Below are 26,233 nucleotides of genomic sequence, written 5' to 3'. Positions count from 1 at the left end.
ATGGCATTCTTGCGCCACATCTCAGCAAGAAGATTGGCCCAGTGTATCTCAAATTGTTGTTCCAGTTACAGTTCGACAAGAGATACTGAGTTGGCTCACGATGGTAGCATAGCAGGCCATCTTGGCGTCAACAAGACATATGAACATCTTTCACTCGTTCTCTCCACAATCAGGATTGAGACACATCAGTAGCCAGTACAACTCAGATCCTCTGCAAACATGTCTGACAAGCCAGATCTCGCTGAAGTCACAAACTTCGACAAGACCAAGTTGAAGAAGACCGAGACACAAGAGAAAAATCCCTTGCCCACCAAAGAAACCATCGAACAGGAGGAGCAAGCAACAGCATGAAGCCCAATCCTCTGCTATGCACTGTACATTCCACAAGCATAGCCTTTTTCACCTCTTAGCTGTGTAACTGTGTAACCCAAAACCTAAGTTGCATTGTGATTGGACAAAAGCAATGACTGTACAGCACCTCCCTAGAACATTTTGACCAATGTTATTGCGAGTGTGGCGAAATGCAAAAAACTACCCAATACACACAAATATAAATAAAGGAATGGAATAAGAATATATACACTGAACATATAAATACAGTTGAAGTAGGAAGTTTACATACACCTTAGGCAAATACATTTAAACTCAGTATTTCACAAATCCTGACATTTAATCAGAGTAAGAATTTCCTGTCTTCGGTCAGTTAGGATCACCACTTTATTTTAAGAATGTGAAATGTCAGAATAATAGTCGACAGAATGATTTATTTCAGCTTTTATTTATTTCATCACTTTCCCAGTGGGTCAGAAGTTTACATACACTCAATTAGTATTTCGTAGCATTTCCTTTAAATTGTTTAACTTGGGTCAAATTATGTCAATTAGCCTATCAGAAGCTTCTAAAGCCATTTTCTGGAACTTTCCAAGCTGTTTAAAGGCACAGTCAACTTAGTGTAGGTAAACTTCTGTCCCAGTGGAATAATCGTTGTGTAAAAAATTGTTGGAAAAATTACTTGTGTCATGCACAAAGTAGATGTCCTAACCGACTTGACAAAACTAGAGTTTGTTAACAAGAAATGTGTGGAGTGGTTGAAAATTTTTTAATGACTCCAACCTAAGTGTATGTAAACTTTCGACTTCAACTGTATATTTGTAATATGTCTTACAGAGCCTTTCCATAAGTCCACTCAAGTTTCTTCAACTGTCTTCTGACAGCGATGTTGATGTTGTGCTGTGATGCCAGCAGATTCCAGACTGCATTTGCCGCTCGCCCATCATCTTCAACCAAGTCGATGGTTTGAATATTCTCGCTGGAATTTGAATACAATGTAAAAGTGATGACCAGCAGGGTCAAATAATATAAACAGTGGTTATAGAAGGTGTAACAGGTCAGCACCTTAGGAGAAAATGTCAGTTGGCTTTTTATTGCTGAGCATTCAGAGGTCAAGACAGCAAGTGTGTGAGAGAAAATATTGAAACACAAAGTAACGTGTTTATGAGTTCCGATAGCCAATCTATTATGCAACGATTAGTTTAACAGTCAGACTATTGTAGGTGTGAAAATTCCCCCCAACAAACAATACCCTACCTGCGTGTGGTCAACTATTTCAGCACCGTTTCACGCTGCTCTGAGACAAGCATGGGGACTGGTCTTGATAAATCAATGACATTTTTATTTTCACTTCATCTCCGTTTGGGTATTGGTTAGACTACAATTAGGGTGTGTAAATGTTAGGATTATTTTGCTCTTAGTGCTGTAGCCTACTCCCGACCGGTCACGTTGTACAGCGCCATATTTTCCTAATGGAAACCCTGAGGGTTTTGTTTTTCTTGGAATAGAAACACCATAATAATAATAAAATTAATTTAGCAAAATTTCTTCAAATCAATCCCATACACTACCTTCTTACAAAAAAAGGTTTTAAATTCTCTAGTACAGCCAATATTAAAGATTGTCGAATGCTTCTCAAAGATGCCCACTGGTGGTCAAACTAGCACTAACTAGCATTAATGGCAACAATGGCTGCCATAGAATTCTGCTGCAGCCCCGCACGGTGTGCTGCAGTGTGATTTAACTTCACAGGAAGAACCAGGATTAACACCTTTAGTTGGCTCTCACTATTTGATTTCAAGAAAAACAAATCGCTTTTCTCGATCATTTTGGTTTGCATCCTGTTTTTAATTAAGTATGGTGTGGGTTTTTATTTTGTTTGCCTCTTCTTGGGAAAATTTAGTGGGCTCTCATGGTGGGTTCTAGTTGTTGTTGCTAGTCAACTTTCAGTGGACACCCTCATGAGTGTCTTTCAGAACCCATCCTAAAACCCCACCTGTTTCGTTTTGGTTGTGGTCAGTGACTTAGTTCCACCTTCTGTTAGAGCAACATTATTTGGTTTTCTTGCTGGGGAGTGTAAAAATGTAACAACTGCAGATTTCCCCTTTAAATGGATACTTCTGGATTTTGGCAAGGAGGCCCTTTATCTATCAGATGAACTTGTGGATACCACTTGTATGTCTCTGTGTCCAGTATGAAGGAAGTTAGAGGTAGTTTTGCGAGCCAATGCTAACTAGCGTTAGCGTAATGGCTACAAGTCTATGCGTATCTGCTAGCATGCTAGTAGATACCCATAGCATAGACTTCCAGTCTGAGTTAATAACTTAAAAGTTATGTTTCGTAGGACCATATCTATAAATGGCATACACTTTTCTAAATAACAGAAGTCTTACCTCAGACAAGAAAAGGAATCATTTCTGTCACTTTGGGGTTATTCATCCCAAGCTCTGACCTAGAAGACAAAATAGAAATGTGATTATATAACAAATTGCTAAATATTCTCAGATTTGGGGTATTCCTATTATTTTGTGATATTTATAGCTTTTGAGAGTAAACCAGCAAAGTATATTAAGAGATTTAAATATATACCGCCTTTTATAGTCTAATTTTGTAGTATGGTTTAGAAAAGCAACTCAGAAAGACAGACACCCTCGTCATAGATACGATGGAACCAGGTACACATCTAGGATCAGAATCCACTCCCTCAATTCTAACTTTAAACATGAGTGGTAAAAATGCAAAAGTGACCCAATATCAGCGTCTATGGAGAACTTCACCCTACTCGACTAGTTCTGACAATGGAGTCTTTCCCCATTGGTCCATGATGGTTCAATAACACCAGAAGACCCTAAATACACAACATAGCCTGTTCTCTCAATGGGAATTCACCATTTATCATCTGATCAAATACTGATCCCATTGAAATAACTCAGAGTTAGAGATAACAGAGACAAGCAAAAGACATCAGGTCGTATATATGCACTGAGCAAAATATGCTATTATTTTGATATACAGTACTGTAGAAACCTCTACTAATCACTACATATAGCATACATTATGCACAGTTATGATTGCAAAGTACAAATCCTTTTAAGTCATTTCACATGCCATGGTGAGAATATCAGTTGGTACAATGGAAAGCAATCCTAACCTTAACCATTAGTGGGGGAAATACAAAATGGACCCAACATCTGTGTCTAGTAGCAACTGAAGAGCATGCAGTGGAGATGCTGGTTCCAGATAACCAATGGGATTTCACAGGAGACATGGAGGTGGTGTTCTGTAACATTTGTCTTTGGGATTCTCTTTCAAACTAATGCTTAGGATCAATCAATATGGGGATCAAGTGTCTGGTGCTCCAATTTTCCTTTGTGGCCATCCACCCTCCCCAAATAGAGGGCAGCCATCGCATCTGCTAAATTACATTGTTGGTTTTAAAATATTAGAACATTCCAGAGAGACAGGAGGAATTATGGCCATAATCCACAAAAACTATAATAAAATAAAAACGTATTTGTTACATATGCCAAATACAACAGCTGTAGACCTTACCGTGAAATGCTTACTTACGAGCCCTTAACCAACAATGCAGTTCAAGAAATAGAGTAAAGAAAGTATTTACTCAATAAACTAAAATAAAAAAAATGATATAAAAACACAATAACTGCCTTTCTGAAGACAAACAATGTATACAAAACTGTATACGAAACACTTCAGTCTGGTTTTAGACCCCATCATTGTACTGAGACTGCACTTGTGAAGGTGGTAAATTACCTTTAAATGGCGTCAGACTGAGGCTCTGCATCTGTCCTCGTGCTCCTAGACCTTAGTGCTGCTTTTGATACCATCGATCACCACATTCTTTTGGAGAGATTGGAAACCCAAATTGGTCTACACGGACAAGTTCTGGCCTGGTTTAGATCTTATCTGTCAGAAAGATATCAGATATCAGTTTGTCTCTGTAGATGGTTTGTCCTCTGACAAATCAACCTTAAAGTTCCTCAAGGCTCTGTTGTAGGACCACTATTGTTTTCACTATATATTTTACCTCTTGGAGATGGCATTCGGAAACACAATGCTAACTTTCACTGCTATGCGGACGACACACAGCTGTACTGTTCGATGAAACATGGTGAAGCCCCAAAATTGCCCTCCCTGGAAGCCTGTGTTTCAGACATAAGAAAGAGGATGGTGGCAAATGTTCTACTTTTAAACTCGGACAAAACAGACATGCTAGTTCTAGGTCCCAAGAAACAAAAATATCTTCTGTTGAGTCTGACAATACATTTTAATGGTTGTACAGTCATCTCAAATAAAACTGTGAAGGACCTCGGCGTTACTCGGCAGGTAGCCTAGTGGTTAGAGCTTTGGACTAGTACCTGAAAGGTTGCAAGATCGAATCCCTGAGCTGACAAGGCTCCTAGGCCATCATTGAAAATAAGAATTTGTTCTTAACTGACTTGCCTATTTAAATAAAGGTTAAATAAAAATGTATTTTAAAAAAAACTCTGGACCCTGATCTCTCTTTTGACGAACATACCAAGACTCTTTCAAGGACAGCTTTTCTCCATCTAAGTAACATTGCAAAAATCAGAAACTTTCTGTCCAAAAATGATGCAGAAAAATGTATTCATGGTTTTGTCACTTCTAGGTTAGACTACTGCAATGCTCTACTTTCCGGCTACCCGGATAAAGCACTAAATAAACTTCAGTTAGTGCTAAACACGGCTGCTAGAATCTTGACTAGAACCCCAAAATGTGATCATATTACTCCAGTGCTAGCCTCTCTACACTGGCTTCCTGTTAAGGCCAGGGCTGATTTCAAGGTTTTACTGCTAACCTACAAACTGCTAACCTACATGGGCTTGCTCCTACCTATCTTTCCGATTTGATCTCTGCCGTACATACCTACACATACGGTACAGTCACAAGACGCAGGCCTCCTAATTGTCCCTAGAATTTCTAAGCAAACAGCCGGAGGCAGGGCTTTCTCCTATAGAGCTCAATTTTTATGGAATGTTCTGCCTATCCATGTGAGAGACGCAGACTCGGTCTCAACCTTTAAGTCTTTATTGAAGACTCATCTCTTCAGTAGATCCTATGATTGAGTGTAGTCTGGCCCAGGAGTGTGAAGGTGAACGGAAAGGCACTGGAGCAACGAACTGCCCTTGCTGTCTCTGCCTGGCCGGTTCCCCTCTCTCCACTGGGATTCTCTGCCTCAAACCCTATTACAAGAGCTGAGTCACTGGCTTACTGGTGCTCTTCCATGCCATCCCTAGGAGGGGTGCGCCACTTGAGTGGGTTGAGTCACTGACGTGATCTTCCTGTCCGGGTTGGCGCCTGCCCTTTGGGTTTGTGCCGTGGGGGAATTCTTTGTGGGCTATACTCGGCCTTGTCTCAGGATATTAAGTTGGTGGTTGAAGAAATCCCTCTAGTGGTGTGGGGGCTGTGCTTTGGCAAAGTGGGTGGGGTTTATATCCTGCCTGATTGGCCCTGTCCGGGGGAATCGTCGGATGGGGCCACAGTGTCTCCCGAACCCCTCCCATCTCAGCCTCCAGTATTTATGCTGCAATAGTTTGTGTCAGGGGGCTAGGGTCAGTCTGTTATGGCTGGAGTATTTCTCCTGTCATATCCAGTGTCCTGTGTGAATTTAAGTCTCTCACTCTCTCTCTTGCTCTGGCCTGATGACTCTCTCTCTCTGGCCTGATGACTCCTTGCTGTCCCTAGTCCACCTGGTCATGCGGCTGCCCCACAGTCCTGCCTGCGGCTATGGAACCCTGACCTGTTTACCGGACCTGCTACCTTGTCCCAGACCTGCTGTTTTGAACTCTCTAGAGACAGCAGGAGTGGTAGAGATACTCTGAATGATCGGCTATGAAAAGCCAACTGACATTTACTCCGGAGGTGCTGACCTGTTGCACCCTCTACAACCACTGTGATTATTATTATCTGACCCTGCTGGTCATCTATGAACATTTCAACATCTTGGCCATGTTCTGTTATAATCTCCACCCGGCACAGCCAGAAGAGGACTGGCCACCCCTAATATCCTGGTTCCGCTCTAGGTTTCATCCTAGGTTCCGGCCTTTCTAGGGAGTTTTAACTAGCCACGTGCTTCTAAACCTATATTGCTTGCTGTTTGGGGTTTTAGGCTGGGTTTCTGTGCAGCACTTTGTGACATCAGCTGATGAAAGAAGGGCTTTATAAAAATGTCTGATTGAATAACATAACAATAACAAGGCTATATAGAGGGGGTACCGATACCGAGTCAATGTGCGGTGGTACAGGTTAGTCAAGGTAATTTCTACCTGTAGGTAGGGGTAAAGTGACTAAAGATAATAAACGGTGAGTAGCAGCAGTGTAAAAACAAAATGGGGGGTGTCAATGTAAATAGTCTGGGTGGCCATTTGATTAATTGTTAACTTGTTTGGGATAGGGGGCAGTATTTTGACGTCCGGATGAAATGAGTGCCCAAAGTAAACTGCCTGTTACTCAGGCACAGAAGCTAAAAAAAAAAGATGTCTGTGAGTATAACAGAACTGATATGGCAGGCAAAAACCAGAGGACAAACCACCCCCCCCCCCAAAAAAAAGAAATCAGCCTATCACTTTTATTATAAGGCGAAGTCCTCCCAGATTTCAGTTCCTATGGCTTCCACTAGATGTCAACAGTCTTTAGAAAGAGTTTCAGGCTGGTTTTTGGAAAAATTAGCCAGAAATTGAAGTTTTTCTAGGTGGCTCCCATTTTGGCTGTAGTGCTTCCAAGCGCGTGAATGAGAGCGCGTTCTTTGGTATTTTTCTCCGGTAAAGACAATAACGACTCTCAGTCTTAAATTTTAGCATTTATTTACATATTAGGTACCCTAAGGTTTGATTATAAAAGTTGTTTGACTTGTTTGGAAAAGTTTATTAGTAATGTTTGGGATTAATTTTGTATGCATTTTGATGGAGGGAAACTGGTTGGATTATTGACTGAAGCTCGCCAGCTAAACTGAGTTTTTATGAATATAAAGTTGGACATTATCGAACAAAACGACCATTTGTGATGTGACTGGGACCTTTTGGAGTGCCAACAGAAGAAGATCAAAAGGTAAAGCATTTATTATATCGCTATTTCTGACTTTCGTGTCGCACCTGCCTGGTTGAAATATGTTTTTCATGTGTTTGTATATGCGGGGCGCTGTCCTCAGATAATCGCATGGTGTGCTTTCGCCGTAAAGCCTTTTTGAAATCTGACACAGTGGCTGGATTAACAAGAAGTTAAGCTTTATTTTGATGTATTACACTTGTGATTTTATGAAAGTTAAATATTTATAATATTGTAGTTTGAATTTAGCACTCTGCAATTTCACTGGATGTTGTCAAATCTATCCCGCTAACGGGATTCGAGCTTAAGGGATCCCTAAGAGGTTTAAGCAGTCTTATGGCTTGGGAGTAGAAGCAGTTAAGGAGCCTTTTGGACCTAGACATTGCTCTCCGGTACCACTTCCCATGCGGTTGCAGAGATTCGAGTCTTTGACTTGAGTAACTGGAGTCTTTGACAATTTTTTGGGCCTTCCACTGACACCGTCTAGTATATAGTTTCTGGATGGCAGGAAGCTTGGCCTCAGTGATGTACTGGGCGTACGCACTACCCTCTGTTGTGCATTACAGGTTAGATGCTGAGCAGATGCCATACCAGGCGGTGATGCAACCAGTCAGGATTGATGATGATATAGCTGTACATTTTTGGTATTGGTCCCTAGATCATCAAAAAAATGCTGAGGGGGTAAAGGTGTTGTCATGCCCTCTTCACAACTGTCTTGGTGTGTTTGGACCATGATCATTTGTTGGTGATGTGGACACCAAGGAACTTGAAACTCTCGACCCGCTCTACTACTTGATCAGCAATCATTTTCCTGAAGTCTACGAGCAGCTCCTTTGTCTTGCTGACATTGAGGGAGAGGTTGTTTTCCTGGCACCACACAGGCAGGTCTCTGACCTCCTTATAGGCTGTCTCATCGTTGTCAGTGATCAGGTCACTGTTGTCTTCAGCAAACGTAATGATGGTGCTGGAGTTGTGCTTGGCCACACAGTCGTCGGTGAACAGGGAGTACAGGAGGGGACTAAGCATGCACACCGGAGGGTCCCCATGTTGAGGATCAGTATGGCAGATGTGTTGTTGCCTACCCTTACCACCTGGGGGTGGCCCATCAGAGACTATGGTGGTCTGCTTGAAACATGAAGGTATTACAGACTCGGTCAGGGAGAGGTTGAAAATGTCAGTGGAGACACTGTGCAAGCGCATGCTCCGAGTACACCTGGTAATCCGTCTGGCCCCGCAGCCTTCTGAATGCTGACCTGTTTAAAGGTCTTGCTCACATCGGCTACAGAGAGTGTGATCACACAGTCGCCCGGAACAGCTAGTGCTCACATGCATGTTTCCCTTTGTAGTCCATAATAGTTTGCAAGCCCAGATGGTTCATCTGAGGGCATAGCGGGATTTCTTATAAGTGTCCGGATTACAGTGCCCCGCTCTTTGAAAGCGGCAGCTCTAGCCTTTAGCTCGGTGCGGATGTTGTCTGTAATCCACGGCTTCTGATGAAGCCAGTGACTGATGTGGTATACTCTTCAATGAATCCTGGAACATATTCCAGTCTATGCTAGCAAAACAGTCCTGTAGCATAGCATCCGCGTCATCTGACCACCTCCATATTGAGCGAGACACTGTTACTTCATGCTTTAGTTTTTGCTTGTAAGCAGGAATCAGGAGGATAGAATTAAGGTCAGATTTGACAAATGGAAGGTGAGGGAGAGCTTTGTATGAGTCTCTTTGTGTGGAGTAAAGCTGGTCAAATTTTTTTCATCCTCTGGTTGCACATGTGATATGCTGGTAGAAATGAGGTAAAATGGATTTAAGTAGTGGTGATCATCAAATATCATATTATTCCTTATAAACCAGTGCATTATTCACAGCAATCTCAAACAGATGAAAATGCGACAATCTTGAGCTATGTTGAAAAACAAATCCTGAAAGTGATATCTTGTTGACAAATACTAGCAATCACTTCTGAATAGCTCCTGTGGACAATTCTCACATATGATGTCTCATGATGGCAGACGTGATAAGAGAAAAAGGCAATACTGTTGATAAACAGCTTGCAATGGAGACTGTTGCCTGGGGCATAGTTACTGTATCAATAGGAGAGGGAGTGTGGAGGAATGGGCTCTGAAGTGTGTGGGCACAGGCAGGCTTGTACGAGGTTACGTTTCCCCATGTGTGCTGCTCAATGCATGTGTAGGTGACTGATGTTCATCCCAAATGGCGTTAAATGGCACCCTACTTCCTACATAGGGCTCTGGTCAAACGTAGTGCACTAAGGAACCTGGTCAAAAGAAGTGCACTATATAGGGACTAGGGTGCCATTTGGGACACATTTAGAGACATGTGCCTCATCTGCCATGCTTGCATTGTTTTGGCATTGATTTGGATCGCAATGTGTTCTGCAGAGGCTTTTCCTGCTCAAATTGGGGAGGCCTTTACACAGCAAACACCTACAGTACCCAGCTCACAGAGAGGGTGAGTCAGCCTTTTAAAAACCTTGAATTCACGACAAGTTTGCATTTCTTGCTGTGCAGGAAAATTCTCAGCAACAAAAGAGTGATCAAATTAAGATCCTACGTTTCATAAGGGGGCATGAGAAAGCAGCTATGCAAAATAGTGCATCCACTTAACCAACCCTCCCTTCTTCCCCTGCATAGAAAAAAACAACAATAAGGACACAAGCATTTTTCTGCATGGTTGTACTCCTGTTTTAGTTGTTGTTTTTCATAGTGCATTTTACAGTCTTAACAATGATACATGTATTGAGATGGGATGTTGTGTTCTGCGGAAGGCAATTGCTCGGTGAACAGGGGAACTTTTATCCTTTCATTTTACTGTAACGGTCACCAATAGCGCTCTACAAGGACAATGATGATGCTTTCACAGTTAATATAGTACGTGTATTCGTATTGAACCGTTCGGCACAGGGTCCATGGTGCACGGTTCGGTACGCACTGTGAACCGAACAATACATTAATTTGTATATAAAAATGGCGTATAAAGGAACGTGGGAAAAATATCCACATAGTAATAAAGTTGTCTTTGAAAAAAGTTGTTTCGTCTCGTATGCAGCTCCGCTCATTAGTTATAATCCTCCAGCGAGAACAGAGCTGAGACCTTCGTAGCAGCAATTAGCTTATGAAGGAATTAGCAGTTAGCTAAATGCAAAGGAGCAATTTGGCAAGCATTGGCGAGCCAGAACTAGAAGACCGTTCAGGTACCATTCAGGTCTGCCGTCTGGGAACATTTCGGTTTCCCTGTAAACTATAACAGGCATTGCCAACGAGTGGTGGATAAAACTTCTACAACATGTAGGCTCTGTTCATTGCCGATAGCCTATTCGAGTGGTGGATAAAACTTCTACAACATGTAGGCTCTGTTCATTGCCGATAGCCTATTCGAGTGGCAATGTGAGCAACATGACTACTTATTTGCGCCAACATCACCCCAAAGTGGCAATCGGTGGGACTATGGGTGGGAAATATTTACGGCAACCACTTCTCCCCACACACAGCTTTCAGGCAACAATATGAGGCCGACTCCAGTAGGGCTAAAGAAATCAACACAGCGATAGCAAAATTCATAGCGACAGATATAAGACCCTTCTCTGTGGTAGAGAATGCGGGTTTCAGAAACATGTTTAAAAAGTGGTCGTGCCACGCTTCACTATTCCTTCCTGTACACATTTTGCCCAGACATATAAAAAACAAAATAACAACTTGAGAGCGAGTTGTCAGAAACGCGGTCTGTTGCTCTAACAACAGACAGTTGGACATCTAGAGCTACAGAACGCTACCTTATTGTAAATGCAGTTGCATTAGCTGGATTGGGGCAACATATAGGATGCTTTGCTCACGTTATTAATCTAGCATCTCAAAAATGCAATGTCAGTGAATCCAATCTCTCACCTCCTAGCAAAGATCAGGAAGGTGGTATACTTCTTTCATAAAATAACAACTGCTGCACATGTTTACAAGACAAAACAGCAGATGCTGGAGCTGCCAAATCACAAACTAATCCAAGATGTCCCTACTAGATTCAAATTCAAGCCATGACATGGAATTCAAGCCATGACATGGTCGAGAGATACCTTATTTATTTATTTATATTTATTTTATTTCACCTTTATTTAACCAGTTAGGCTAGTTGAGAACAAGTTCTCATTTGCAACTGCGACCTGGCCAAGATAAAGCATAGCAGTGTGAACAGACAACACAGAGTTACACATGGAGTAAACAATTAACAAGTCAATAACACAGTAGAAAAAAAGGGGAATCTATATACATTGTGTGCAAAAGGCATGAGGAGGTAGGCGAATAATTACAATTTTGCAGATTAACACTGGAGTGATAAATGATCAGATGGTCATGTACAGGTAGAGATATTGGTGTGCAAAAGAGCAGAAAAGTAAATAAATAAAAACAGTATGGGGATGAGGTAGGTAAAAATGGGTGGGCTATTTACCGATGTACAGCTGCAGCGATCGGTTAGCTGCTCAGATAGCAATGTTTGAAGTTGGTGAGGGAGATAAAAGTCTCCAACTTCAGCGATTTTTGCAATTCGTTCCAGTCACAGGCAGCAGAGAACTGGAACGAAAGGCGGCCAAATGAGGTGTTGGCTTTAGGGATGAACAGTGAGATACACCTGCTGGAGCGCGTGCTACGGATGGGTGTTGCCATCGTGACCAGTGAACCTTGAGCAGACAGTTGCGGTGTTTTCTACACTGACGGATCAAGCTGTGAGGAAGAATGTCAAAGATATTGTGACTTTGTCTGAAAATGACATAAGACTAGCAGAGGAAATTATCAAAGTGTGCAAACCTCTCAAAACAGTCACAACACTGATATGCACAGATTATTCCATCAGCATCCATCGTCCTGCCTATGAAAACAATGATCCTGAAATCAATGGTGGCATCTGATGAAGATGAACCCACAGTAAGGAATGTCAAGACTGCTATCAGAGTTAACCTGGAGCCTAGATATGCTGACCCTGGTGTCCAAGACTTCTTACACAAGAGCACCGCTTTGGACCCCCGGTTCAAGACCCTTCTGCACCTGGATGCTGCTGCTCGTCTGAGAGTCTACAATGAACTCACAGCAGAGATTGTGACAAATATACAACAGGTACAGTAATGAATTTACTTTGTTAATGTGACATTTATTATTTTATTAATAAGTGATAACAATTAATTATAAAGTAATAATTGTAATTGTCAAAATAGTGTCCGATATACAGTGGGGCAAAAAAGTATTTAGTCAGCCACCAATTGTGCAAGTTCTCCCACTTAAAAAGATGAGAGAGACCTGTAATTGTCATCATAGGTACACTTCAACTATGACAGACAAAATGAGGAAAAAAAATCCAGAAAATCACATGGTAGGATTTTTAATGAATTTATTTGCAAATTATGGTGGAAAATAAGTATGATCTAAAGAAAAACTTGAACATCTGATATATATATATTTTTTCAAGTAACCAGTCTCAAGTGGTCCTATTTTGTTTAAGACACTGCTATGTGACTTAATTTTGATATATGCTGCCGGACTATGCACTTTTGTTGAAGTTCTGTTATAAATGACTATTTTTTTTAATGTTATAAGGCAGGCACTGCTGTTTTTTGTTGTCCCTTTGTTTCCATATCCTCCTGGGAATTCAAGATAGCCATATTGACTATTATAATAAATGGAAAATCTAAATACAAATTACAAATTTCTCAGGCATTTATTTTGTCGATGTATCGAAACCGTACCGAACCGTGACAACACTGTACCGTATCGTAGCAAACTGAGTTTTGTGAACCGTTTCACCCCTATTAAATTCCCTTCAACTAACAAAAGCTAATCCAAGAGGTAAACTACTTCCTCAAAGCAGCATTTGATTAATTTCACATCACCTCTGCTAAAGCTCTTTGATGATGGCAACATGGTGATGGCAGAGAGCTGTGAGAAAGGGACAGGCAAGACCAGGCGGAAGAAAGGACCACCTCTCTCTGTGGGACTCAGAGGATGGATGACTACAGGGGAGCTGGCCCACTTGAGTCGTATGTCTTTCCCCCTTTTTGAGGCAAATGTCAGGGCCTGACAAGGCCTGACAAGGGCCTGGTAGTTTGTGACGCCCTCCAACCCGGGTCTCTCTTTTCAACACAAGCCTCCAAACACAGTGCTCAGGGATTAAATCGGGCCTGCACTGAGCTGCCCATTGTGTTTTCTCCAGAGCTGCACATTACATAGATTTATTGACGGCCAGGTGGGGGGTATGAGCCTGGTGTTTTCCCTCCAAGTCAATTGTCAATAGCTTGTGTTCAGTTTTTTTCTGCTGACTGCTCTATTCAGCACAAACACTAAACAGGGCCAGTTTCAAGTGCAAAGGGCCAATGGGTTGACTTTTATGGGGGCATCTCTTTTCTGTGATTGTTTTAGGGGGTGGTGCCTGTCAGTGAGGGTAATTACTATCACTCAATGCACGCAACTATCCGACAAAGGGGTGAGAACTGAGAAAAGTAGGGGATACTTCAAGTGAAGACCACAGGAATGTTTGCCCAATAAAGAATGAGAGATTCCATTACATAGAAACGAGAAAGAGGGAATGGGAAACCAACAAATCACACATCATCATCCAAACCTGACATGGTTTTCTAAGTCCTGATTACAGATACATCTCCAACTTGAGGCTGAATGACGAGCATGCCTGCCAGTAGAATAACCGGCCTCGTTTCTTTGTCACATGAAGCATGTTTGATGTTGACTAGATGTGAGGCAGTTAATTTGGGTCGTAAGGACAATAATGGTGGCTTTCTCCAGTCTAGTCATAAAAGCTTGGTGCACTTGACTGAGCAGCAGCAGCAGAGAAAAGAACACTGCTGCAATATCTGCACTAGAAGATGGAAATCTAATCAAAAACGGAAAAGGAAAGATTATGACCTCGCCAGTGTAATCCACCGTGTTGATATAGGCCTAGAGCTTGCTAAGAACAAAAATGCATGCTGTTGTAGGGGCTAATAGTCTCTGACTATGAGAAAAGTCTCATCACTCACAACACATCAGAGGCAAGTCTCTGTTTGTGGTGTAGGCTTGTTCTGTATTCTTTCATATCTAGGTCAATTGCATTAGTAAGATATTTTCTAGTGTTTTTTTTACTTAATCTCCTACAATGCGTCAGCATTTATAATCCAAGTGATTTTCCTACATTTATGTCCCACTCGATTGTTATAATTGAAATTTGCAAAAGGCGAGTGAATCAGTTGTATGGGCTGAAAAGTCCCACTCCCCTCAGTCTGGCCCCATGTCAGGGTATGTCCACGGCCCTAGACTTTTGGGCTTTTTTGGGGCCTCAGAGATGGAAACATAAACTACTGATGACACGGGTGCAAAGTCTGACAGTGGAAAAACAGAGCTCCCATAGCCCATCTACACTTACACTGGCAACTGATCTGGTCTGACGCATTACTGCAAGGGTAACGGGGTTATCAAAATCATGTCATAAACAACCCAACAAGATACAGTATCCAGACCTTTCTGTTGCAAGCATATTTGAGGTAATATTATCATTCAGACAAACCATGATTGCACTGGTAGATGCAACACATTTTATGCTCTATCCAGACAGGGGTACAAATGAGAGAATTGGTATCCATGATTCTGGCTTGTCTCGGAAAGTATGTGTACCAAGGAAATCCTGAGTTGTGACACCCACTGGTATTGACAAGGTACAGAGTGCTCTGTATCTGTGTTTATTGGTGTCGTTGTGAACAACCTCAGAGTCTTCCTTGAGAGAAACACACTTATCTCAGCAAAGCAAGATCAGCCTACACCCAGTTGGCCTGTTCTCGTTGCCGTGGCAACGCTCTCCGGATTGGCTCCGTCAGCCAGCAAAAGTGTTCACATCACCTTGGCCTGGCCTCCTTTCATTCTGATGGCACACATGTGCTCCATATGCAAACCAGCTGCACTCATAGATAAGGCATTAGTCTGGCTTCCATGAAACCACAACGACGTAGGGCTCTTGAGTAACAGCAGAACGATAGACAAACTCAATAAGAACAGAGAACAGACAACATACTTAAATGTGACAATCGCACGCATGTACACACACCAACACGCACACACCTACAGACTTCAGAAAGAATTCATACCCACTTGACTTATTCCGCATTTTATTGTGTTACAGTCTGAATTCAAAATGGAGGAAATAATTTTGTATATTTTGCGTTGTGCTTTAGGTTTAAATTCAGGCTGCAACACAATAAAATGCAGATAAAGTCAAGGGGTGTGAATACTTTCTGAAAGCACTGTATGTAGAGTACACATGCACAGACACCCTAATGAAAAAAACACGTGACATTTGCTGATTCACATGTGAAAATTGCATTTAAATGGCTATTTTCACATGTTGAGCTTAAACTTCACATGTGAAACCATATTTTTTACGTGAGGAGAATAACATGTTTTCACCTCATGTGAAAAACAAATCACATGTAAAAGTCACATTTGCGGTTTACCATGTGACTTTTACATGTGATTTGTTTTTCACATGAGGTGAAAACATGTAATGACCATCGTTATGTTTGGAGGAAAAAGGGGGAGGCTTGAAAGCTGAAGAATACCATCCCAACCATGAAGCACGGGGGTGGCAGCATCATGTTTTGGGTGTGCTTTGCTGCAGGAGGGACTGGTGCGCTTCACAAAATAGATGGCATCATGAGGGACGAAAATTGTGGATATATTGAAGCAACATCTCAAGACATCAGTCAGAAAGTTAAAACTTGGTCGCAAATGGGTCTTCCAAATGGACATACTTCCAAAGTTGTGGCAAAATGGCTTAAGGATAACAAAGGCAAGGTATTAGAGTGGACATCACAAAGTCCTGACCTCAATCGTATTGAACATTTGTGGGCAGAACTGAAAAAGCGTGTGCGAGCAAGGAGGCCTACAAACCTGACTCAGTTACACGAGCTCTGTCAGGAGGAATGGAACAAAATTCACCCAACTTATTGTGGGAAGCGTGTGGAAGGCTACCCGAAACGTTTGACCCAAGTTAAACAATTTAAAGGAAATGCTACTAAATACTAATTGAGTGTATGTAAACTTCTGACCCACTGGGAAAGTGATGAAATAAATAAAAGCTGAAATAAATCACTCTATTATTCTGACATTTCACATTCTTAAAATAAAGTGGTGATCCTAACTGATCTAAGACATGAGATTTTTACAAGGATAAATGTCAGGAATTTATTTAAAACTGAGTTTAAAAATATTTGGCTACGGTGTATGTAAACTTCCAACTTCAACTGTAAAAAATAATGTTAAATTACAGATGTGGTTCACAGACGTGTTAAGTTTCAAATGTTAATTTTTCACAAAAAAAAAAATTCCCATGTGACATTCTTTTCACACTACTACATCTGGTCTCTCGTCTAGGGACAGACCAGGACCAACCCTGCTTAGCTTCAGAGGCAAACTAGCAGTGGGATGCAGGGTGCTATGTTGCTGGGAAAAGGTCTGGGTAACATATCCATAGCATTTTTATTTAATTGCAATATCTTTTTTTTTTTTACTGAATTTATTTTTTTGGCTTTCGCATTTAAAAACTATTGCCTTACAATATTTTGTTTTGCTGTCAATACTTTTTGGTTTATGTTTCGCTTTTAATATTATTTTGTTTGCAATTTTATTCTCGACTTCGGAAGTTTTGCTTGATATTAATGGCACAAAAGTAATTCACTCACTAGAAGATTACACCATATTTACATTTTTTATTATTTAGCAGACGCTTTTATCCTATTAAAAGGTGTTTAAAGCGTCAATCGTTAATTGAAACATTAACAGTGTTCTCCCTGCCACAGCTTCTGTAAAAAGTTGGGGGATGGGATGGACAAATGCAATCATTCAAATCCATAGACTACGCTATAGATGCAATTACCGATAACAAAAAATATAGTTTTAACCATGTTTTTAGGGTATACAGTGTTTTTTTACATTTACTTTGTTTACATGTGAAACTGCAAATTAGATACACAGCTAAAAATCAAATTTGCCGTTTCATATGTGAAAATCTTAAAATCTTGCAAGTTCACGTGTAAAAACAACAATCACGTGTAAGTTTTTCAACATATCAAACTTTTTTTACACCCCAATTTCGTGGTATCCAATTGGTAGTAAATACAGTCTTGTCTCATCGCTGCAACTTCCGTACAGACTCAGGAGAGGCTTAGATCAAGAGCCATGCATCCTCTGAAACACAACCCAACCAAGCCACACTGCTTCTTGACACAATGCACATCCAACCCGGAAGCCAGCCGCACCAATGTGTCTGAGGAAACACCGTACACCTGGCGACCTGGTCACCGTGCACTGCGCCCGGCCCGCCATAGGAGTTACTAGAGCACGATGGGACAAGGACATCCCGGCCAGCCAAACCCTCCCTAACCTGGATGACGCTGGGCCAATTGTGCGCCGCCTCAGAATCTCTGGTGGCACAGCTAGCCTTAGGCCCTTTGTGATTGTTTTTCACATGTTAAAATGCATATCTGATTCTCACGTGAAAGTTAACATGTGAAACAGAACATTTCACATGTGAAACTGCAATTTGAGTCGAAAACATGTTATTCTCAACAGTTGTGAAAATGTGGGGTTAACATGTGAACTCTAAAAAAAATTGAAAATATGTTTTCACGTGTGAAATTTCATCTCAACATGTAAAAACAGCTATTTTCACATGTGAAACTGCAAATGTTGCTTTTTTTTGTAAGGGTATCCACATCCCCCTTCTGTCACACCTCTGTGAAGCATTGGGTGCTGTTGTGGTTATATCCTCTAGGTCTGATGGTGTTTTGATTGGAGGTTAACTTTACAGTATCCTATTGGTCAACCACTCAGATTTTCAATCCAAACAACTCAGATGTTATAAAAGCATATTAGATTAATTTTCTCTTTCTCTTTGTTCCTCACCTGCTCTGGTGAGATACACAATGGCTAGGCTATGACTTCTCTCTTTCTCTCCCTCTCTGATCATGGCTAGATTAATAATGCCTTGTAATGCTGATATTGCCTTCTAACTTAAGCTTCATTCATGCCTTGTATAAGGTAATCATTTATTTTACAATTATATTAAATATCTGCCTTTGATACAGTATATTCAACTCTGAGACCTTTCTTGATACTGTAGGTTATTCCTGTAACTCACCAAGGGTCCAGCTCAAGGGTTAAAACCAGTTCAGGACACAAAACTGGAAACTGGAAAATCAAGAAATGATTTGAGGAACAAAACCTGAACCGAAAACAAATATGATCTATACTGTTCCAGAACAGAAACCTTATTTTAAAAGCATGGGAACTGGTTAATAATGTTATTTTATGTTCCAGGCATTTTTTTCCAGTCCCACAAAAATCGCAACAAAGCGCCTATGCAAAGCCCTCACTCTGTCACTCAGAAATGTATCTGCCTGTCAGCGTCTGCCTGTCAACTGGAAGTCTTTGCCAGAGGGTGTGCGTGTGTGTGTAGGCTACCTTCCCCTCCCCTCTGAAGCATAGGTTACTGTAGTCTACTGATGACGTTACAAGAGTAATTCAGAAATTAGGGAGAGATGTTTAATTAGAGAAGAATGGATTGACTTTTTCAATGCTAGGTTAAGGATACTATAGTTATCACATTTCACGTTGGATTTATTAACTACAAAAAGTTAAGAAGTGTTTTTCATTCTAGTGCTGCTTTGCACACACAAGCTTGTTAGCTAGCTAGCTAACATTTGCTCTGGTACAACGTTAAACCAACTCAGAAGATCAAGGACATTCAAAGATCCTCCATAGAAGCCGCTCCTCTGTAGGTATAATTATGTGGGCTTAATTGCGATAACGCATGTCATAACAAGATGCCCAGCGCTTCATGAAATGCTTCATCCATCCTGTCTTGCTCTCTCCTCACCCTCAAAATTTCAGTTGCATCTCGCGGCCTACACTGTGACTGGCACTGATTGGTGAAGTAATTTAATGTCGAGCTAAATTTAAAAAAAGTATATTTCAGATCTTTAAAAAGGAACGATATAAAATGTTACTTTTTGTTGGTTTGAACCGATTCAGAACTTTATTTTGTTGGTCGGAAAAGTGGTAGAGAACAAAACAAATGGTTCTGTTGAGAACTAAACGACTGGAAAAGGATTTGTCCCATTGGGGCAAAAAAGTATTTAGTCAGCCACCAATTGTGCAAGTTCTCCCACTTAAAAAGATGAGAGAGGCCTGTAATTTTCATCATAGGTACACTTCAACTATGACAGAAAAAAGGAGAAGAAAAAAATCCAGAAAATCACATTGTAGGATTTTTAATGAATTTATTTGCAAATTATGGTGGAAAATAAGTATTTGGTCACCTACAAACAAGCAAGATTTCTGGCTCTCACAGACCTGTAACTTCTTCTTTAAGAGGCTCCTCTGTCCTCCACTCGTTACCTGTATTAATGGCACCTGTTTGAACTTGTTATCAGTATAAAAGACACCTGTCCACAACCTCAAACAGTCACACTCCAAACTCCACTATGGCCAAGACCAAAGAACTGTCAAAGGACACCAGAAACAAAATTGTAGACCTGCACCAGGCTAGGAAGACTGAATCTGCAATAGCTAAGCAGCTTGGTTTGAAGAAACCAACTGTGGGAGCAATTATTAGGAAATGGAAGACATACAAGACCACTGATAATCTCCCTCGATCTGGGGCTCCGCGCAAGATCTCACCCCGTGGGGTAAAAATTATCACAAAAACGGTGAGCAAAAATCCCAGAACCACACGGGGGGACCTAGTGAATGACCTGCAGAAAGCTGGGACCAAAGTAACAAAGCCTACCATCAGTAACACACTACGCCGCCCGGGACTCAAATCCTGCAGTGCCAGACGTGTCCCCCTGCTTAAGCCAGTACATGTCCAGGCCCGTCTGAAGTTTGCTAGAGAGCATTTGGATGATCCAGAAGAAGATTGGGAGAATGTCACATGGTCAGATGAAACCAAAATATAACTTTTTGGTAAAAACTCAACTCGTCGTGTTTGGAGGACAAAGAATGCTGAGTTGCATCCAAAGAACACCATACCTACTGTGAAGCATGGGGGTGGAAACTTCATGCTTTGGGGCTGTTTTTCTGCAAAGGGACCAGGAAAATTGATCCGAGTAAAGGAAAGAATGAATGGGGCCATGTATTGTGAGATTGAGTGAAAACCTCCTTCCATCAGCAAGGGCATTGAAGATGAAACGTGGCTGGGTCTTTCAGCATGACAATGATCCCAAACACACCGCCCGGGCAACGAAGGAGTGGTTTCGTAAGAAGCATTTCAAGGTCCTGGAGTGGCCTAGCCAGTCTCCAGATCTCAACCCCATAGAAATCTTTGGAGGGGTTGAAAGTCCGTGTTGCCCAGCAACAGCCTCAAAACATCACTGCTCTAGAGGAGATCTGCATGGAGGAATGGGCCAAAATACCAGCAACAGTGTGTGAAAACCTTGTGAAGACTTACAGGAAACGTTTGACCTCTGTCATTGCCAACAAAGGGTATATAACAAAGTATTGAGATAAGTATTTGGTCAATAATAAAAGTTTATTTTCCACCATAATTTGCTAATAAATTCATTAAAAATCCTACAATGTGATTTTCTGGATTTTTTTTCTCATTTTGTCTGTCATAGTTGAAGTGTACCTATGATGAAAATTACAGGCCTCTCTCATCTTTTTAAGTGGGAGAACTTGCACAATTGGTGGCTGACTAAATACTTTTTTGCCCCACTGTATATATAATAGATATATAGACTCACCTGCCAGAACAGTCTGAATTCTTCAGGAATTGCTTCTACAAGTCGGAAATGTTCCACAGGGATGTTGATCCATGCTGATGCGATAGCATCATGCAGTTGCTGCAGATCGGACGGTGGCACACCACCGCCATCAGCCTGTACTGTGGATACCAGGTAGGATGGTCCATGGACTCGTGCTGCTTCCGCCAAATCCCGACTCTGCCATCAGCATGACGCAACAGGAAACGCGATTCGTTAGACCAGACCAGGCAATGTTTTTCCACTACTCAATTGTCCAGTGTTGCTTATTCTTGCCTTTAGCTGATAGTATGGTCTTCTGCTGCAATAGCCATCCGTGACAATGATCGATGAGTTGTGCTTTCCGAGATGTGGTTCTGCACACCACTGTTGCACTGCGCCGTTATTTGTCTGTTTGTGGCCCAGCTGTTAGCTTGCATGATTCTTGAATTTCTCCTTGGACCTCTCTCATCAACTGCTGCTCACTGGATGTTGGTTTGGGGCACCTTTCACGGGAAATCCCTAAACACTGTCATGCATGAAAAGCCCAGGAGGGCAGCCGTTTCTGAGATACTGGATCTGGCGTGGCTAGCACTGAGATTCATATCACGCTCAAAGTCGATCAGGTCACTCGTTTTGCCAATTCTAACATTCAATCAAACAGTAACTGAATTCCCCGATGCCTGTTTGCTTGCTTTATATGGCAAGCCATGGCCATTTGACTCACTGCCTGTAGGAGCAATCCATTTTCATGAACTGGGTGTTGTACCTAATAAACTGGCCAGTGAGTGTACATCAAATATTACTTCACTACAGAAAATGGTGAACTCCTAGCGATATGTGACTCGTTTCAGGAAACTAGGCCACTACTTCACAGAGCCATTTGAACGTAAACCTTTTTTTACACGTTAACATCCATGTGCCTTAATAATAAACTTGTACGCCATCTGTAAATACAATTGTTAAATTATGAGCCTTGTTGGTTAAACCATAGACGAAGTCAGCAACCTTCCCACTAGCCATGACTTGCTGAGATAATGAGTGGGCTGGACATGCCGAGAGAGGAGTTCGGATTAGTCTGCCATAGAAGCTCAGTTGGTAATCCTGTCGATTTGATGATTTTTTTAAAATATATTGTGTAGTGGAGCTACATAAGTGTGGCTCTCCACTTTCTGGAGGATCAAGTTTTGAAATCAGTGGAATTAGAGTATGATAGCTAAAGAGATGGAGAAAACACCTGTCTCCGGATTACATCTTCAAGCTAAGGGCAAACATGGCATGGCATCAGTGACAGGGAGACACATCCATCATGCATGATGATGTACACAGGTAAGATAGTGTAGCTCGTTTGAAATTAAACAACTCTCTGTCAGAATTTGAAATGTGTAATATCTGAATGTAGCTAGCTAGACTATCTAAGTGTACTGTTAGCTAGCTAGCTAGCTGACATTAGCTGACTGGCTCCCTAGCTAACGTTACGTGCATGCTGTTACTATTCGTATCCCAGAGCCATTTGCTTGGCTAGTTAGAGCCTAATGTTAGCTAGCTAACATTGAACCTGGTTGGTTAGCTACCACTACCAGCAGATTAATGCAAGGCATAGTAATGTTCAATGTTGTTTAACTAGCTAATGTTAGCTGGCTGGCTCGCTAGCTAATGTTACGTGTATGATCTTACACATTGTTTACCTAGCTAGCTACATGTCTTAAGCTAAAGTGTACTGTTAGCTAGCTAGCTAGCTAACTTTAGCTGTCTGGCTAGCTCCCTAGCTAATGTTACGTGTATGATGTTATTATTCGTATCCCAGAGCCGTTTGCTTGGCAAGTTAGAGCCTTATGTTAGTTAGCTAACATTGAACCTGGTTGGTTAGCTCCCAGCAGATTCATGCAGGGTAGTAGTGCCAAAACATGTTGTTATGTTCATTGTTGTTTAACTAGCTAATGTTAGCTGGCTGGCTCGCTAGCTATTACATGACGTGTATGATCTTACACGTTGTTTATCTAGCAAGGTTCATTGTTTACCTAGCTAGCTAGATGTCTTAACAAAAGACTCCACTATGCAAGTAACCATTTAGGGTGCGTTCGTAAATTCAGTCTAAGTATGCCAGAGCACAAAATAATTGATGAATTTACGAATGCACAACACCTGTTGAATATGGCCGGTGTCAGTAAACATCGGCAAAAAAGAGTAATAAAATTGTTGCCAGCAGAGCTGGTTAGGCTATTTCATGTTATCCAGATGTAACAGTTTAGCTTCCATCCCTCTCCTCGCCCCTACCTGGGCTCGAACCAGGGACCCTCTGCACACATCAACAACAGCCACCCTCGAAGCATCTTTACCCACCGCTCCACAAAAGCCACGGCCCTTGCAGAGCAAGGGGAACAACTACTTCAAGGTCTCAGAGCGAGTGACGTCACCAATTGGAATGCTAGTAGCGCGCACCCCGCTTACTAGCTAGCCAGTTCACCTCCTCCTTTTCCGCAGCAACCAGTGAAACAGTATAGCTTCCGTCTCTCTCCTCACCCCTACCTGGGCTCGAACCAGGGACCCTCTGCACACATCATCAACAGCCACCCTCGAAGCATCGTTACCCATCGCTCCACAAAAGCCACAACCCTTGCGGAGCAAGGAGAACAACTACTTCAAGGTCTCAGAGCGAGTGATGTCACCGATTGAAACGCAACTGCTCCGCCCACAACCGTAAGGCTCTCCAGAGGGTAATGACGTCTGCGCAACGCATCACCGGGGGCAAACTACCTGCCCTCCAGGACACCTAACCACCCAATGTCACAGGAAGGCCATAAAGATCATCAAGGACAACAACCACCCGAGCCACTGCATGTTCACCCCGCTATCATCCAGAAGGCGAGGTCAGTACAGGTGCATCAAAGCAGGGACCGAGAGACTGAAAAACAGCTTCTATCTCAAGGCCATCAGACTGTTAAACAGCCATCACTAACATTGAGTGGCTGCTGCCAACATACTGACTCAACTCCAGCCACTTTAATAATGGAAAAATGTATCACTAGCCACTTTAAACAATGCCACTTAATATAATGTTTACATACCCTACATTACTCATCTCATATGTATATACTGTACTCGATACCATCTACTATGCCGTTCTGTACCATCACTCATTCATATCTTTATGTACATATTCTTCATCCCTTTACACTTGTGTGTATAAGGTAGTTGTGTTGAAATTGTTAGGTTAGATTACTCATTGATTATTACTGCATTGTCGGAACTAGAAGCACAAGCATTTCGCAACACTCGCATTAACATCTGCTAACCATGTGTATGTGACAAATAAAATTTGATTTGATTTATTAGCACACACCCCGCTAACTAGCTAGCCATTTCACATCGGTTACACAGAGCTAAACAAATATATTGGCCAGAGTGTCAAGTGTGTGCTCTGAACCCTCCAAGAGCGAAACGAGATGGGTGGGGCTAAAGCTTAAGAGGGTGTGAACGATGCTGAATGGGTGTAGACAAAGAAGAGCTCTTCACTAGCTACCAAAACACCCAAAAGGCAATTTTCTCAAAAAGTGAGTTTACAAGTTGATCAACTTTCAAAGCAGAATTACTTTTCCATTGTTCCTCAAATATGCAGTGTATGGTATACCATTTTGTAGCTCTGAGGCTCTACTTTTATCCAATGTAAAAAAAACACAATTTAAAATGTTGCTACATAAAACCGATTTGAGCCGGTCGGTCACATATCATTAGGATCTTGTGGATTATAATTTTAGATGTCCGGTCTGGCGCGGGTGAGTTGCATTTTGGAAAAGTCCACATGGGAATATATAGTCTAATGTAGTCTAATGTAGAGGAATGTAGAGGTATCCTTCAGTGTTGTTTACCCGCTGGTCTATAGAAAGTATTGATTGTTATATATCAGAGAATCAAGTGGAATTATCAAATACATGCAACCAATCATTTTGAGCTATGGAAAATCAACCCACTTCAATTATTTGGCTCAAAAGGCTGATATAAAAAGGCAAGAAAGGTCTCACATTTGATTCCACTAGGGATTCAATACTTCCGTACTGGCAATATATTGGCATGCATAAGGAGAATTGCGACACAGCAAACTAGCTATGCCTGATACGACTGTGTAGTCCGAACTTTAGTTATGTGAAGTTCAATATGAATTCACAAAGTGATTTCTACATGATGCACAGCAGGATTTGTTAAAGCAAGGCACAAATTGGCTCCAAAGTGATTTGTCTGCCTTGGATACAGATAGTGGGATGGATGCACAGTCAGTCCAACCTACAGGTGTGGTGTGCACATCTACGTCACTCTCTAGAAGCTCCCAAAATAGGTACATAGGCTAAGCCCAAACAGTCCACAAAGCATTGTTGCGATTTCTGTAAAAGGGAAGGGCAAACAGTCAGGCGCCGCTGGAATCTTGGAAAAGGAAATCCTCCTGCACATTTCAGGCAGCCTGCCGGCCCACAGAGTACAACCAACTATCCAGTTAGATTTTGCAACTCGTCATAGAAGCGATAATTTTATGATTTTTATTTGGATTCCCATTAGCTGTTGAAGAAGCAGCAACTATTATTCCTGGGGTCCACACAAAACATAGAAAATGACAACATACAGAACACTATGACTAAAGAACAATGACTATTTTAAAAAATAAGAAAAAGAAAATACAGAAAATGGATAATACTAATCTCAAACATTCAAGTGCTTTCATGTTGCAGCTAAATAATGTGTGTGTGTGTGTGTGTGTGTTCACAGTCCGCATTGTTTCTTGAGGTGTTGTTTAATCTGTTTTTAAAACCTGATTTTATTGCTTGCCTGAGATGTGATTAAAGAGAATTCCAATGCTCTATACAGTACTGTGAGTCTCCCAGCCTCTGTTCTGGACTTGAGGACTGTGAAGAACCCCCTGATTGTATGTCTTGTGGGGTATGTAGGAGTTTTTTCAGCTGTGTGTTAACTTGCTGAAAAGACAATTCAGTACTTTCAACACGTCAATACTTCTTACAAAGACCAGCAGTCAATCTCTCCACC

At 41.6% G+C, this 26,233-nt stretch overlaps 1 protein-coding gene across 7 annotated transcripts in view; it reads right to left on the bottom strand.

Moving 5' to 3' along the window:
• The window catches only part of LOC112248918 (dematin), an 80,049-nt gene that overhangs the window by 39,056 nt on the left and 14,760 nt on the right, over positions 1-26,233 (bottom strand). For 3 of the 7 annotated variants that reach the window (XM_024418368.2, XM_024418364.2, XM_024418362.2), the window contains exons 2-3: positions 2,724-2,782; positions 1,166-1,309 (exon numbers count right to left, since the gene is read on the bottom strand). The exons of 1 other annotated variant lie outside the window; for it this stretch is intronic. In XM_024418368.2, the coding sequence (XP_024274136.1) occupies positions 1,166-1,178 (13 nt within the window). In that variant the 5' untranslated portion in view covers positions 1,179-1,309; positions 2,724-2,782. Of the gene's footprint in view, positions 1-1,165; positions 1,310-2,723; positions 2,783-18,597; positions 18,819-26,233 lie in introns of those variants that run through there. 3 more of the 7 variants (XM_024418363.2, XM_024418366.2, XM_024418365.2) reach the window with 3 other exon arrangements.

This window comes from Oncorhynchus tshawytscha, unplaced genomic scaffold, assembly GCF_018296145.1.
Source record: "Oncorhynchus tshawytscha isolate Ot180627B unplaced genomic scaffold, Otsh_v2.0 Un_contig_766_pilon_pilon, whole genome shotgun sequence".
NCBI classification, from domain to species: domain Eukaryota; kingdom Metazoa; phylum Chordata; class Actinopteri; order Salmoniformes; family Salmonidae; genus Oncorhynchus; species Oncorhynchus tshawytscha.
The sequence above is the reverse complement of the archived record's forward strand: the minus strand, read 5'-3'. Positions and strand labels throughout refer to the sequence as shown.